Source organism: Tachysurus vachellii, chromosome 2, assembly GCF_030014155.1.
Source record: "Tachysurus vachellii isolate PV-2020 chromosome 2, HZAU_Pvac_v1, whole genome shotgun sequence".
Taxonomy (NCBI): Eukaryota; Metazoa; Chordata; class Actinopteri; order Siluriformes; family Bagridae; genus Tachysurus; species Tachysurus vachellii.
The window spans coordinates 15431875-15449131 of NC_083461.1; the positions used below are offsets into that span (position 1 = coordinate 15431875).

The 17257-nt window shown below is 38.7% G+C and overlaps 1 protein-coding gene across 8 annotated transcripts in view; it reads right to left on the bottom strand.

The window, feature by feature from the left end:
• cacna1g (calcium channel, voltage-dependent, T type, alpha 1G subunit) overlaps positions 1–17257 on the bottom strand; it is a 179507-nt gene that overhangs the window by 43882 nt on the left and 118368 nt on the right. For 5 of the 8 annotated variants that reach the window (XM_060858813.1, XM_060858862.1, XM_060858834.1 and 2 more), the window contains exons 11-20: positions 16956–17107; positions 16422–16607; positions 16038–16152; positions 15764–15919; positions 13749–13814; positions 9561–9654; positions 9092–9273; positions 7648–8127; positions 7397–7497; positions 5131–5254 (exon numbers count right to left, since the gene is read on the bottom strand). In XM_060858813.1, the coding sequence (XP_060714796.1) occupies positions 5131–5254; positions 7397–7497; positions 7648–8127; positions 9092–9273; positions 9561–9654; positions 13749–13814; positions 15764–15919; positions 16038–16152; positions 16422–16607; positions 16956–17107 (1656 nt within the window). The remainder of the gene's footprint in view (positions 1–5130; positions 5255–7396; positions 7498–7647; positions 8128–9091; positions 9274–9560; positions 9655–13748; positions 13815–15763; positions 15920–16037; positions 16153–16421; positions 16608–16955; positions 17108–17257) is intronic. The other 3 variants (XM_060858841.1, XM_060858827.1, XM_060858820.1) reach the window with 1 other exon arrangement.

Below are 17257 nucleotides of genomic sequence, written 5' to 3' on the forward strand. Positions count from 1 at the left end.
ACCATGACACAAAGTTTAACTGCTGGATCACATAAGGCCTTCCTCGATCTTTCAGAGCAGATCCTTCACTTCCACTTGCTCCAACTCTCAACATCACTTCTCCACCCCAATCTGTTTCCTTTCACATTAAGCTGAAAAGCACATACTTTTTACCGGAGGCTCAGCTGTGGAGTCTGATGGCATTTGTTAATATCTAAATGAAAACGCTCACTGAGCTGTTACTATAAAGAGACTTCATCATGGAGAGAAGAACATGGAGAACAATATACAGTGATACCTCAAGATACGAGTTTAATTCGTTCCGTGACCTTGCTCGTATCTCAAATTGCTCGTATCTCAAAGCAATTTTCCCCATTTAAATTAATTGAAATCCCATTAATCCGTTCCAGCTCGCAAAATTCCACTCCAGTTGTTTTGTTTATGTGTTTTGAATATGAAAAATGTACAGTACCTGTATTTATAAATGACAAATATTGTATAAAAACATACAGTAATAAAAGAGAATGTTAAAAAAAAAACTGGTTTTACTTTACGGAAGATGCGCACGGAGGTTGAGGGAGGAGTAAACAGGCGGAGGAGTTAGGAGGAATTACACTTTCACTTTCGTTCACTTACTCACTACTGTACACTCTTAATGCTACTTTACACTGAAATGGAACTTAACTAAACTTCAGTTAGAGCGGGGAGAGCAGCAACTAGAAAATAGAATAGACCCCTGTATAACAGAACCATTAATCATGCATATAGTTAAAAATAGGAAAGGAAAATAATAAATGAATAAATGGATAAATAAATAATTAAATAATTAGAGAGAGAGAGAGAGAGAGAGAGAGAGAGAGAGAGAGAGAGAGGTGGAGAGAGAGAGAGAAAAATATGTGGAGATTTATGATGTAAACTGGTACAATGAACACAGGTTCCGGCATGGTGGAGTCGGGGTTGGAGGAGGGAGTTTAGATCACCGCAGCTGCGAAGCGCTAGAAAGCGGCTCAATGAATGGGAATTTAAATGGTCGGGTAATATGGATGTCGTAACCGGATTGGTGCACGTCGTGGACAGCTGATTAACAGCTGATGCACGCTTGACGACGTGGCCTGCCAGAACTAACGCGATGCTTGATTTCTCTTAACTTAACTGAACTTAATTGCTACAATTTCTGTTTTGTTTACATTAATTTTGCTTAACTTTCTTCATCGCTTTTCTCTTCACTTGTTTTTGCCTTTTTTGTCACTCTTTCCTCACTAACATCTGCCGGTCGTTTTAATAAAAACCTGTCCGGTCGGCATATCAGATGCGGTGTAGTCGCACAAGTTCAAATTTTTTAACGGATCCAACGCTCAAAACGGATCCGAAAATTACGGCACCTCACGCAGCCCCTTTGCGACTCTCCATAGGAAATGAATGACTTCCGGTTTATCGGCCGTCGTTTGTCGTGTGCAGTGGAAAGGCGGCTTTAACCGAGTGAGACGCGGGAAGCTGAGGTGGGGGAAACAGAGCACACGTGGTTGTTGGGGATCTTTGTTTCGGCGGCGGTGGCTCGGATGCTCGTATCTCAAAAATTTGCTCGTATCTCAAGCCAAAAATATGGTCGAATCACAGCTCGTATCTCAAAAAATTCGTATGTCAAAGCACTCGTATCTCGAGGTATCACTGTATCCAGTTAAAGCTAAAACGTTCTTTCTAACTTGAATTGAATGGGTCAGGTGAGAGTTACAGTTTACTGTCACAATCTTAATAATGTCTAATAGATATATTAATTTTCTTTTTTATTTGAAACTTAATTTGACTGAATTTATTTGGTGATTGTATGATTTTAAGCCTTAAAACAAAAAGGTGCAAAAATTTTCAAAAGAAAATGTGGATCTACTGTATATGCAGAAAAAAGGTTACAGATGATTTCCAACAGATATTTCAGCTGAGCCATCCACAAGTCAGATAAAGACAGTTACAATGTACAAATTATAAACTTGAGAACGAAAGAATGTAAAACAAAAATCAGACAATTCTTTGCCAAGGAAATTTTTTTGCATGTATTATTTTAAAAATAGAGACTCATTTGACCATTAGAGCGAAATCCCAAGCAGCATGCATACTGAGAGAACCATCATCCTGAGTAACTACAGTAAAGTTCCTTCTGAGATGGAACTGGCTATAAACATGAGAAACGGGCATTAAGCCAGAGGGCACTAGAGAAAACTACTGCCTCATTGTGGCCATACTATAAAATGCACATTTGCAAGAATCATTTTTTCAGTCATGGTTTTATCTTTAGTAAGCTTTAGTTCATATGAATGATTGCATCGCCTATTACAATACTTAAACAACAATTTTTTTTTTTTTTAATTTTCATAACATTTTAAGGTACTAAATGATACCTTTTTATATCAATATGTTGGTAAATTTAATCTGATCTTCATAACTGGGAAATTGCGACACTGGAAAATCCGATTAAACATACAGTACAGCGGGTGCAAGGTCCATTTATGATGTATATATATTTATGATATATATATATTTATGATGTATATATATAAAACGGTCCATATCTGCACCATATATATATATGGTCCATTTCTACACCTTTTTCCTTTCTTTTTTCCTATACACTTACAAAGTAAAGCTAAAAAGCAACCATTATAAATACATAGACATGGTAGTTTTACTACACAGGTTCAGAGAGGGGAGATCAAACCATCAAACCATAAAGATAAATTAAAAACCAAATAAAATATTCAACACAACAAAACAAACCAAGTGGAAGTGGTAGCTCAGTATTTAAGGCCTGTTGATCAGAAGGGTGAGAATTCAAATCCCTGGACCACCAACCTGCAAGTGCTGGGCCCTTAAGCCAGGCCCCCTAACACTCAACTGCTCAGCTGTATAAATAATAAATATAAGTTGCTCTGGTTAAGTGTATCTCCCAAATGCAATATCTGTAAAACAGACAAACAAAAATAAGACGTTCTCAATCTGGACAATTTGTCTTTTGTGTCATTTTTGCCAGTAGCTTCAGAATCCTCCACCATCAAATGGAATATAAATACCATTTATTTAGCATTTGAACAAACACAGTCCATTTGCATTCATTTCTATTCAATTTCAAGCCTTATCATTTGTTCTTCCAGTTCAAATGATTAGCATGTGAATTCTAAAAATCTATATAAAAAATGCTTTTCAGAACTCCATGACTTTCCACCTTCCCTGGATTTTCTTGTAAAAAGTAAATCGCATAAAATCTATACAAGGAAACAGATAAATTTATCATAATGCCCTCTCTGATCTGTACTTACTCACACTAGTACCTAATCCTTCAGCTGTCTATTAGAGACCTGCTGCTCATGTGCCGAGCAAATCTCCCTCAAGTGAAACCCACACACTTTACTCGCAGACAGACAGCAATGCACGCAGATCATTCACACATGCCAGCACTAATCATCCACTGAAGGTTAATGCTGCATAGTAATGGGATTGATTAAGAGTCCAAAAGATTATATAGCACAAGTCCACCGCTATAGTCACATATATATATATATATATATATATATACACACACTTACATTTGAGTTTTAAATAAACTGTTATATAAATATTAAATGATCTCTCCTGCAAAACAGTATATAAAGAAGAATTTTACAATACACAACAATTTTCCAGAGTCCACATCTTCACCACAGAATAATCTACTTATACTCATATTTGGATGCATAAATATTTAATTTCTAGACTTCATGTGATAAAACCTGCAGAGAGTCAATATATTATTAAAAACATTACATTGTCATTTGCATCAATGGCTTTCTAGTTTTAGGCACTGTTACTGAAATTACTAGGCAAATTTACAGCTGGGTTGACATTTAGAAATTTGTATAATTGCAGTGGTTCATTAGATTGTTTCCTACTTTTAACTTCACTGAGCATCACTAAATATAATGAAAAAAAAAAAAATCCCTATTATACCAAAGATTAAAAAAGCCCCTGAGCCACATGTCAGGGCTGTTCTGGTAGATTCATTTGGCTCTACGTGCTTTCAGTGTAAATATATATTGTGTCTGTGAATTCTGTGCATGCTTTTTATTATCATAATGCCTAAGCTAATCAGTCAGCCATTATTTAGAGTGAGCTTGTATGGGCCCTCTGGTAACATCAGCAGCTAGAGTTATCCCCTGCTAAAATAACACTTGAATGAAAAGAATATTAAAAACATCAAGGTTGTGTTTTCTGAAGATGGTGTAAGAGGAGGCCATGTATACAAGAGCAAAGCCAAATCTTGGCAAAAGCTAAAGATATTTTCATCAAAGGCTAAAATGGGCTCCATAAATAACTGCATTGTAAATGAGCCAATTAAACCTCAATCTTTTATAGTGTCAAGAACCTGAAGGGGATTAAAAAGAACTAATGAACTAATTACATTTTACATAACTGTCTAAAACAAAGAGTCACAACATCCCTGCCTCTGTAATCGCTGCATATACTGATGTGAAGGAGATCTAAGATTAATAAAATAATCTATAAACAATATAATCCTCTGTATAAAATATATACCCCTGCTTACTGGCAATTTCAGAGAAATTGCCCCTCGTATGTATTATTCTACTGCAACGTGTGGGGGCAACTGTCAAACTAATAATATCAATAAACTTTTAAACTGAGCTAATCTTTCATTTGGGACTGAAAACAGTTGAGAAGAGGAAATAGAAATCATTTTATAGTCTCATCCTCTAAATCCTGTATAATCTTTCATTTACCAAATGTTTTTCTTCTAATGAGGCTGAACCACAGCAAATGGTGCACCTATTAAATACAAAAATTCAGTTCATGTGCAATTCATGCTGAAATGTGGTGAAATGGGTTTTTAATTTGCGGGGGTGAGTTGTGTGTAGCTTCCTCATTTGTTTTTTTCAAATATTACGCACATTCTGTGTAATCTATCTGTTAGAATATGCTGGTACGTTCTTGCCTATTAGAGAAAAAGAATCCGTGCAGATAACTGCATCTCTTATCATTACAGTATCTGAGCTCTGCCATAGAGACAAGCTGGACTAACTACCCCTTGAGATCACTCAATACCAGCTTCACCGATCCTTTCATCCTCTAATTAAATGTAACTCTATGTTTGTGTTGACGTGGACTCACAGGACTCTTGGCTTCGATCTTGGGCCTCTCCATGGCAATGGTGATACAGTTGAGGAAGATAATAACAAGCACCACATGGTCAAACATCTTGTGCGTGATGATTTTATTGCAGCTCACACGAATCCTGTAAGATATGATCAAGTCAGGCACTTCAGAATACAGTCACAGCATGAAAGAATGAGTACAGATTATCCAATAATTATGTAATTCTAGGGCTAGCATAGACTGCAAATCAGTGTGAGAGGCTTTGTGTTTATGCTTTTGTTAGTAGGATTGCTTATTTGGTTACAGTACATGAACTCTAAAGAAAGAAAAGGACTTTCTAGATTCTGAAATTATGGCAGAATATGAACGGGTTGCTCCAGAACGTTACCTCTAAGATGAACTTAACTTCCTTTTTGTCACAAGCTAAAAACTCATCTTTTTGCAGAGTAATAGCTAGTGCTAGCTAGTTGGCTACAAAAGTATTTGACATCTGTCTATCACACTTGATTTCTGTGATTCCTGGTCAATTAAAACATGTTGATCTTATTATTCCTTAGGGCATGTTTGATATCAGTCTAATCCGTATTTCATAATGACATCATAAATATCATACAGGTTTAGAAAAGCATTTACAGTATACAGTTTTATATTTGGTAATGCTTACACATTACTGTGCTGAGACTTCCTGGTCTGTATGAGAGACCTTTTGTTCTTCTGTTCCCTCTAATCAAATTAACACACGGTACCTAGCGAGCTAAACATCTGGGGGTTCATCCTGTTATTATCTACACCATATCTCTTCCACTTGGTACTCTGATCATGAGGCACAGGGGTATAAACAGGAATGCATTGCACAGGATGCTTTACCTTATCCTATTTCTGTGATGCTGTACGTCAACTGTTGTGAGTTCTCTTTACTTCTATACACTGTATCTTGTATTTGTGCTTTTCTAAAATAAACCAATTGACTGTTTTATCTCTAAATATTCAGCAGTTCTTCTGCATGAAATTACGATGCATCAAATGTGCATGATTTAGATGTTTAGTACAAAATGTTTCCTAGCTAAAGTTTAGACCGTTAGACACATCATAAAAGAGACTAACACTTGCAAGCTTAAATCAAACAGCTTAAATCAAATATATTGGACACAGGGCCTGATCTCACTAATGCTCTTGTGGCTGAAGGACCATATCCCCATAGCCTCTCTCCAAAATGTAGTGAAAAGGGTATTATAACAGGAAAGAGGAAAAATCTGGAATGAAATGTTCAAAAATTCCATATGGGTGTGATAGTCAGGTGTCCACAAACCTTTGGCCATATAGTTTTTAAATCATCATATCACCCCAGCGATAATCATAATCATAGTCATGCCAACATATTTTCCCAGCTATCAACTCTTACTATATAAGGACAGCCATAGTGGGCTGAACAGTGAGGTGTGAGACATTCCCAAACTTTATCTAAAACGGCACACCTAATCTGTCAAATAGTAACGAGGATAATTATATCTTAAGCAAAGAATATAAATGGAAATAACATATAATACAAATGATACAAAAAAAAACACACAATACAAGTGATACGTGTGAAATGATTTCAATGGTCCATTACATAATTTGGGGTTTTAATAGCACACTATATCTAATGTATGGATTAACCCACAAGCACTGATCATAATCAGCGTCCATTATTTAGGACAGAGCTGTGGACTACTAACAGGAAATATCTTAAACAAGAGTTTAGTGATGTCCATGGATGTGTATCTGTAATGTAATGTAATATATATAGGATAGAAAATGGCTCTGGCTTGTTAAACAAATAAGCAAGAATTCACATTCTAATCTTAACTCTAGTTATAGACATTCATACATGGATCTAAGCGGTGCTGCTCTGCATAAAGGATAATGAGATCAGCTTCTGGATGTGCAGCGTGGTACAAATCACCATACTTTTGGGCACACTTCGGGTGGAGGAGGATGTGTGACTGACGCTTAATTAGTAAAGTGAGAGCAGAATGCACTGTGTGAGGGTTTTCTCCCATCTTTTTATCTTTAATAAGTAGTCTATAAAGCCTAGTGTGAGGACAGGAAGAGGAAGGGACAAAACAATAGTTTGTTTATGTGTTAGTTGGAAACTCAAGAGGTTGAGAGGTTCATCTGTTTCATTCTTACCTGGAAACACAATTGAATAGGGCAAAATCGAATAAACGGACAGTTTTGGTGTGCTATTAGTACAAAATGACAGACACAAAATAGACAGCATGAGAATACGCAGGATCACCTGGACTCAGGAGGAAACAGGTAGAGAGACCAGGTGTTCCTCTGCCTGCACCATTCTGGCTGCTTATGCTCCAGCCATCGGTACAGACGTGCTCGTCGACTCTGCAAAAAAAAATTAAATAAATAAAACAAGAAAAAGTAATGATGTACATTCATTATGAGATTTCATTTTCTTTTATAGAGTCAGCAGTTTCTCTATATCTTAATTTTTTTCAGAATTTGCAACAAATAACTAGCTGCAGCTGTTCTTACCAGGTTTCCCTCTTCATCAGCATTGTCATCCTCACTGTGAGGATCATCTAATGAGAGCTGTGTGGTGGCCCCTGTGGGCGAGCTCTTGCCATTGCTGATCAGATTTGGTGGCCGTGTGCTGTGTATGCTAGCGGATCTGTGCAGGTATGGCACCTGCAGTGTGTCTGGAGGCAGGTCAAAGGAGCTACGTGTCTCCAGAGATTCCATGCGCCTGTGCCGTGGCCTTTGGCCAAAAGAATCTGTCCTGCTGAGGGAAACATTATCACCTTCCAACATCCGTCCTCCACCACTGCCTACTCCAGCACCATCGTCATCAGAGCTGGAGTGGCCTTCCCCGGAGAGCAAGGAACGTCGCTCGCCCGACTGCCGCTTCTGCCTCTTCAAGCTTGGGGCTCGGCCCAGACTGTTCCAGCTGGACCGTCGACTGTTCCAGCTACCGCTGGAACTCCAAGGGGCATGAGGGGAGCTTCGCACGCTCGACTGCAAGAGGAACAGCAGGAGCATGTACAATGTTGTCAGATCAGATCGTTTAAGGTCATATTTTTACACAAAATCTTGTTGAACTAATTCTGCAATCAGAGACATTTGCATGTTTTCTTTCACAGCGCATATTGCTGTTGAGTCATTAAATCATATTCAAACCGGCTGAGGGCTGGTTTGTTCTTCCTTTTAAAAACCTTTGGAAAGTAAGACAAGCAGTTTGGAGAAGGAGAGGTGAGGCAGGAAGTGGAGAAAAAGTCAATCTCTGAAATAGAAAAGTCTCAATGTGCCACCCACCTCCGCAGCAACTGGCCAACAATGACGTATAAAGGGCACACAGGCATTTGGCAGAAACTTTGATAATTCCTCTGACAAGATGAACTAACAAAGCTATCAGTTAAACTATTTCACGGTAGTGATATTGCTTTTCAAATAAAGTAGTTTGTAGGTGATCAAACATTTCGACTGAATACTAGAATAACACTGATAAATAATACATTTTTACATGTGTATAATTGTCATTTGTATTAATAATATATACAAGTATGTCTATATATGTTTGTATGTCTACATGGAGCTACTTAGGGACAACTGTCTTGATTTCTTTAAATGTGTGTTTAGTATTAAAAACAACAATCTACAATATTTGTCAGTTTTTCTTAGTCAGTATCTTATATCTATCTTTATTCTAATTAAGGAATGTTTTTTACGTTTAGGAACCCTTATGCAATCACTGCCTCTAAATTTTGTATCCTCACCTCCTAAACTTCAGACTCAGCAGTAGCTTTAACATAGTTTGGATAGTTTGGTCATGTAGCTTGTAGTATAGCAACAGTTCCCCAAAGAACAGCAAGCACTACAAGTATTTTGCCCTGGACATTCAACATCTGTAATATCTATTGAGTTTAGCCTGTCCTCGTAAGCACTACTGCACTGAGCATAAATCAGACTTGATGGCACTGACCGGAGTTTTGTCATGGCAGCCAGGCTCAACAGAAATATTGCTGCCCCTGCGTGATTCGTAGCCCAAAGTGAGGTCCTCTCCTCCTGAGATCTTGGGCACAGGCATGGGAGTAGCAGCTGTGTGAGTGATTAGAGGAGGTGTAAGGCTGGCTTTCAGATCCACATGGCCATTGATGGGCACTACTACAATCAAGAGTGACAGGAAGAGGTAGGGGACACATAGTGAACATCAGCTTCCTCTAGAAGACATGACAGATAGCTGAAAAATACATGAGGTACATTTTCTAACATAAATGTTTCAGCATGCCCTTAGCCACTAGTAAAGAAAGAGTGCAAAGAACAAAAAATAACAAGAGAATAAATAAAGTCAGACAGCTGATCTCACACAAAAATATTTTTTCAATATTAACAGTAATAGTAAAGCAACGACTACAAAGAACATGAAAGTTTGCGAAAGGGAAAGCTCTCACCAGATGAAGCGGACACATCCTTTTTGCTTCTGCACACATCGTCAATGCTTTGTGTATAGAAATCTGCTTCCGAGCCCGACTTGGAGCCATCGCCCTTAGGTGGAAAGAGAAAAGGTGTTAGTGCAAGACACGAGGGCCAGTCAGGGCAGTGTGGAAACAGGTATAATAGACAGGAAGCTGAGTGCAGGTCTGGCCTTCCAATCCCAGCAGCCCTCACACCTAAAGGTCAGAGAGCAACTGTGATCCATGGGAGTCATGCAGTGCAGCACCACTCTGAAACAACTGTCGTCACTGAATTAGCTGTTTGCTTATACAAGGTCTAAATATTTTTCAAATGTATCACTCACATGTATTTCTGAGAAGATGATCTCATGATTAGACCATCTGCTTTATTTGTGTAAATACGAATCCACATGGTGTTGAAAATGTGTGGGGGCTTTTTTTCCGGCCCACTGGAAGACCAGCATTAGTAGAACAGACACATTCAATAATCGCACTGTAGAAATAAACTCTGCTATTTTTATCAGCGGCTTGTGTCTTTATTTTCGTTTGTATCTCTCTCCCTCTACAGTCTCCACAAAACCAGTGTTTCAGTGTGGTCTAGTGCAAAACTTCAACGCTGGGTGGTTTGTTAGAACAGCAGCACCAGTTAAAAGTCTCTCTCTCTCTCTGTCTCTCTCTCTCGCTCTCTCTCCTTCAACAACATTCCATTTCATTACTTTTGTCATTGCGGAAATACAAAGAATTTGTAACCCTATTCTATGAATGATGAAGATGAAAAAACGAGCAGAATATAAAAGCTGGAAAAGTATTCAGAAAAAGAAATAAATAAAAAATAAAAAAGCATAAATCTAGCCAAGAAAAAACCCTCAGGTAATGCTGAAATTATATTTTGAACATTAAAAGCAGGAGTAAATTGGATTGGGAAAACAGTGTCTAAACGAATGCGCAATTAACCGTGAAGTTCTTGGTCATGAAACTGATGCCAAACTAATTATTTTTTGCATTCCCTTTGGTATGTGATTTTAATTCTTACATACAGCACTACGATGCTCAAACTGAGAGATGAGAAAGATTAAAAGAGAAAGAGTGAAAACTGTTCTGACAAACCGTTCTAACTAATGTCAATGCCTCCCACTGTTTTCACTCTAAAACAATCCAGCCCAAACTACAAGTTTTTGAGGAATTGTTTTTGCAACAAAAGGTGACAACTGAGTGATGGATGTGTGAAAGAGCCTGAAACCAGTGGGATTATTGAACAATAAAACAATAATTATTTCCCACCATGGCTAAAACAAAGAGTAGTGAACACTGAACAGGACTTGTCAAGATGAGAAGGCACATCAAGTACAATGCGAGCAAAAACAAAAGATTTCTGAATCAGAAAAATCAAGACTGGTAAAGCGATCTTGCCTTATATGTGGTGAAGAACAAAACATAATAAACACAGCTGTGATAGGTTCGTAGGTGGCAGTACAAACCATTTTCCACACTTTTTTGTTTGCCTGCTTGTGCTTTTACTCTTTAGCATCATCACCCTGTGTAGTTACAGTCGTATGCAAAAGTTTAGGAACCCCTGACTATTTTTTCATTTCATGATTTTCATTTATAAATATTTGGGTGTTTGGATCAGCAATTTCATTTTGAGATATCAAATAACTGAAGGACACAGTAATATTTCAGTAGTGAAATGAGGTTTATTGGATTAACAGAAAATGCGCAATATGCATCAAAACGAAATTAGACAGGTGCATAAATTTTGCCATTTTGTTGATTTGAATACCTGTAACTACTTAGCACTGATTAATTGGAACACACAATTGGTTTGGTGGCTCATTAAGCCTTGAACTTCATAGACAGGTACATCAAATCATGAGAAAAGGTATTTAAGGTGGCCAATTGCAAGTTGCTGTTCTCTTTGACTCTCCTCTGAAGAGTGGCAACATGGAGGCCTCAAAACAACTCTCAAATGACCTGAAAACAAAGATTGTTCAACATTATGGTTTAGGGGAAGGCTACAAAAAGTTATCGCAGAGATATAAGCTGTCAGTGTCCACTGTGAGGAACATAGTGAAGAAATGGAAGACCACAGGCACGGTTCTTGTTAAGGCCAGAAGTGGCAGGCCGCATAAAATATTGGAGAGGCAAAGGTGAAGGATGGTGAGAACGTTCAATAACCGCTCACAGACCACCTCCAAAGACCTACAACATCAACTTGCTGCAGATGGTGTCACTGTGCATCGTTCAACAATTCAGCGCACTTTGCACAAGGTGAAGCTGTACGGGAGAGTGATGCGAAAGAATCCTTTTCTGCACACACGCCACAAACGGAGTCGCTTGAGGAATGAAAACGCACATTTGGACAAACCAGCTTCATTTTGGAATAAGATACTGTGGAGTGATGAAACAAAGATTGAGTTATTTGGTCATAACAAGAGGCATTATGCATGGAGGCAAAAGAACACAGCATTCCAAGAAAAACACTTGCAACCCACAGAAAAATTTGGTGGAGGTTCATGCTGTGGGGCTGTATGGCCAGTGCCGGTATTGGGAGTCTGGTTAAAGTTGAGGGTCGCATGGATTCCACTCAATATCAGCAGATTCTTGAGAATAATGTTGAGGAATCAGTCACAAAGTTGAAGTTACGCTGGGGCTGGATATTTCAACAAGATGACAACCCAAAACACAGCTCACAATCTGCTCTGGCATTTATGCTGAGGAACAAGTACAATGTTCTGGAATGGACATCCCAGGCCCCAGACCTGAATATCTGTGGGGTGATTTGAAGCGGGCGGTCCATGCTCGGCAACCATCAAACTCAACTGAACTGGAGATGTTTTGTAAGGAGGAATGGTTCAAAATACATGCATCCAGAAGCTGTTATTTCTGCTAAAGGAGGCTCTACTAAAAATGTGTGTGTGTTTTTTTTTTTGTTTTTTTTTTTTTTTCCTGTTGGGGTGCCCAAATTTATGCACCTGTCTAATTTTTCTTTTGATGCATATTGCGCATTTTCTGTTAATCCAATAAACCTCATTTCACTACTGAAATATTACTGTGTCCTTCAGTTATTTGATAGATCAAAATGAAATTGCTGATCCAAACACCCAAATATTTAGAAATGAAAATCATGGAAATTGTCAGTGGTTCCTAAACTTTTACATACGACTGTGTTCACCTGGAGCCAGCCATGTGGAGTTACTAGGGCAGTTCTCAGATTGACCGTGATTTGGCAACCTAAATCCTTAGCCCTGTGTGGTCGTTCTCAGCAGAGAGCGTTCATTAGGCTTTAACTGACCTTTTCTGTCGCCTCTATTGGCTTATGAATGCCTAAACAGCTAAACGTCTCTAAAGATGTTTAGGGACAATGAAAGCAGTAATCATTTTAGTAGCATCAGCTTCATTCTATGCTATGTGTGTATGGGGTTGTTCTTTATTTTAATATTTAGTGTATTTTCTTTATTTTGAGGAAGCTAGACTTGCTCAACTGATTATAATCTGCAGTCTTCACCTGAACTGTGATACGCTGCATTTGTTGCCATGGATGAAATGATGTTGAAAGACAAACATGTGAACCTCTCCTTATGACCTCTGACTGCATGCAACACCTAGCGCAAATGCATAGAGGGCAAAGGGGAAAAAAAAAGATAAACAATGCCCAGAATAATGAACAGACAGTCACCTCAACAGGATCAAGAGCTTTTTTTTTTCTCTTTTTAAACCAAACCTCCAATGTCAGCGTCCCATCGTTCCAATAGAATTGGTAGCATTACCAATGGCAGTATGGAGTGAAAGCTACGTATAATAACAAACAAAATGAACAATAAGAAAGAGCAAATCGCTCTTGGATGTGGAATAGTACTTTAAGCTATCTCGTGCAGAGTGATTTTCAAGTCCATTTAAAGTGAGTTCCCATTCCTTTTATTTGCTTTTGTTTGGTAGTCTGGCTGGCTTTGCTTGATTTCACTGTGGCTTTCCATAAGCCCCAAAAAACATCCTCTTCAAGCCAGATAAAATAAAGAAGCTTTGCAAGGTTTGGATTTTGCCTTCAGGGATTGAGCAAGTGAACCTGAAGAGGGACTTTAAAGACATATCGGCTTCTATGCAAACAACCACAAGTGACACCGTGCACAAACTCTGGGGACCTCCTGATTAGTCGCAGTGGGTTACGTCAAGATGAGTGCTACATACCCCTGAGTCTACTGGCAGCTGAATACAGCTCAGCTGACCATGTAAGTCTTCCCTCTTGGACAGTTCCTAAAGTGGAGATGTGTTAGATTTTTGTTCCGACCGCAGATAGGAAAGTAGTGAAAAAGACAGAAAAGAAGCATAGTTTTGAAATAAAATATATTTCAGATAGATAAGAAACAGATACACAAACAAGTCTAGCAGAAGGTCAGAGAAGACAGACAGGAAGATTGATATGTGTACACTTGTACACTGTTGACATAAATTCTCACAATGCGTGAAATTCAAAAATATATTTATTGCTATAATCACAATATTTCTATATAGACTTATAGAAATATAGTCACTATATTTCTCACAGCGGTAATTGAAACAGCAATGCAGGGTTTCAACAAAAAGTACTGGCTTACTTAGAGCGGATAATTGAATGAGTTAGGAAATTGACATTACACGCTAGTGTAACTGAGATCACACCCATTTCCATGAACTAATTGCGTGGAGTTATTTGCTTGAAGCAGTGTCCGAGGCAGCGCTGCTGCCCGGGCTTCGGTCCAAGGCCTGCATCTTTCTCCTTAACATATCTCATTCATCTGATGGTCTCCCTGGCAACCTTGACACACAGCAAGTTTGGCCAGCAAAAAATAAATGCGATGTTTGAAACAAAGGATGTGGGTTAAAAAGAAATTAAGTAAACCCCTTTGGGATGTGTTAGGCTAAAGGAAAATAGGGCTTTGGCAGTAGAGGAACTAAGTTGACATTGGAGGTATTTCAAAATGTACTTATTTAGCAAAGGCAAAGAAAACAACACTGGACTAATTTCCGGGAAAATAATTATAACAGAGTGTTTATTTATGAACTCTTTCAAGTGGGTAAAATAATTTCCTCTGCCATTATGCTATAAAAAGGCTACTTCAGTCTGGCAGACAAGATGACCAGGCATGTTTACCTTAATGAGTGGAGATACTTCCAGCTCCGACCACCACATTCAGGCCGTTTACCATGTTTAGTAAGGCAAATTTGATAGCGCAGTTAAGGAAGTAAAAATGTTCTGTCTGAAAACTAATGTTGTTATCCATTAGCCTCAATAAAACATTTCTGCATTAGTAAATGTTTTGGAATTACTAGACCCTGATCTATTAAATATCTCTTTTAGTTGTGTGTACAGTAATGGGTTTTTTTTGTAAATGGTTTACAAAACAATCTAAAAAATTCCAAAGTTTCTGATAGTAAGAAGTATATGAATCCAAACTATTAGCCTATGTCTAGAACAGTGGCTGAGAATGGTAAAAATGTCTGACAGACTGACTTTTCCACTTAGTGTTACTTTTTTCACTTTTTTGACTGTAGTGTTAAACGTGAAAAATGTGCCCTTCGTCATTGCCTGTCTAAAGAGAGAAGATCAAAGCCATTGTTTTTACAGCTTGTGGCAAGAAAGATGGTGTTTAATTAAAATGGCGTAGAAGCCAGTCTGCGCCTCCTTTCAAAGAAAATCCCCTCCACCCAAAAAATGATACATGGGTATAGCCTTCACGTCTGATTTATCCAGGGGTTATCCTTTTCTTCCTTTTGTTTTCTTTCTGTCTGTATACCTTCTGCCGAGAAATAGCTGCTATGTGTTGGGTGATAAGTGCTTGCATAAGACCGGAGGAAAAAAAACAAAGAAGACGAAGGGAGGAATGCGAGACAAAGTGCTCTGAGGTGAGCAAGAGCACGGAGCTGGCATGAGATTGATGCTCCCACAGTGAAAACGCAACGAGGAACTCATCAATGCCTGCTGAAAAAAATGAAAACCATTAGAGAAAAAGGAGAGCGAAGAGAGAAAGAAGAGGAGGAGAGAAGAGAATAGCTGAAGGGGAAAAAAGACAGACTTGGAATATGATCAGCAGGAGAGGAATGGAAAGAATGAGAAAGACAGGCAGGGGTATTGAAGGAGGACAGCAGAAAAGGAAGACAGAGAGTCAACAAAAAGTAAAAATGATGGAGGGAGAGAAAGAGTGATGATTTTAGGATTGCCCTACCTCAGTCTGGAAGCCCTCCACTAGGATAGCCACCAGCAAGTTGAACAGCACGTAATTCCCAAAGGTCATCAAAGCAATGAAGTAGAGAGCCGCCACAGGTGAAGTGGAGGCCATGCCATTATAGAGAACCTTATTCCAGTCCTCCTGGGTGAGGATCTAATGATTGAAGTCAAAGACTCAACACTCAGTGCTCTTCTATTTGTACAAATAGACTGAAATCAAAGCTGAGTTGACAAATATAATAAGGCTTTCACTTTATATTGGGCACAATTACCTGAAACACTGTGACAATGGCCCAGAGCAAAGAGTCGAAATTCTTGCGGTCAGGCATCGTGTCACCGTCTCTCTCTGAGCCAAACTTACACCCGAACAGGTGCATTCCCAAAATACTGTTTCAAGCAGAGCAGAAAATACACTTTAATATTATGGAATCTTTAAGAATATATGTGAGACCAAATAGTAACAAACAAGTAAATAAATAAACAGATAAGCACAAAATATGTGAGAAATGTTCACAATTTTATAGCTTTAAAATGATAGAATTGTCAGCTTCTTATAAGTTTCTATGTAGATGCTGTAGCAGACTGGTGTTTCTGCTGGTCTACTAATAAACCAGTGGATTTCATTTAGAATTGTTCTCCTTCTCACTCATTCAGACCTGAATATGAAGATAAAGAGCATCAGCAGCATGCAAAAAGTTGCCACGTTGTCCATAGTCTTCATCAGAACCACAAGCTGTCTCTGTAGCGCTGGCATGAAGCGTACCAGCTTCAGTACCCGCATCAACCTGAAGGTCCGCAGCACTGACAAGCCCCCTCCCTGCTGGCCCACGATCTCCCACACACTGCACCAAACCACACACAAACACACACACAAACACACACATGTTGTAACTTACAACATATATACAATAATCTTAGCTCCTCTGAGACTTCAAGGATCATCACATAAAAGAGGCAAATTTAACAGTGTTATAAATACGAGCAGCATCAAAATCATCGTCCTGACAGCTGCCAGAACAGAAAGCCCAGCTAGCAGCTGTCACAGGCTCAGTAATGGCTGCAATTTGTCAAGGTGTCACTATTTTAAAGTAAGTGCCAGAAAGAATTCAAATAATGATGATGAACATGACAAAATATTACAGCCGCAGTGATGCTGGCTGAATTCCTGCGCTGCTGACGTGTGCGTGTACCTTATTACGACAATAATGCCATCAAAGATGTTGTAAGGGTTCTTGATGTAGCCGAAAGGGCCATACACCAGCAGCTTCAAGAGCATCTCCAGCGAAAACAGACTGGTAAACACAATATTACTGATCTCCAGCGCGTTGGTTAACTCATCAGGCTGAGGTACATAGAAAACAAGAAAACAAGAAAGACAGGAAGTCAGAAATTTTAAAATGAACAAACAAAATGCTCTAACAGCTCCAGAGAGAATAACATTTAGAAGTGGGAATGTTTTATTACACATGATTAATTACAGACTGCACACTGA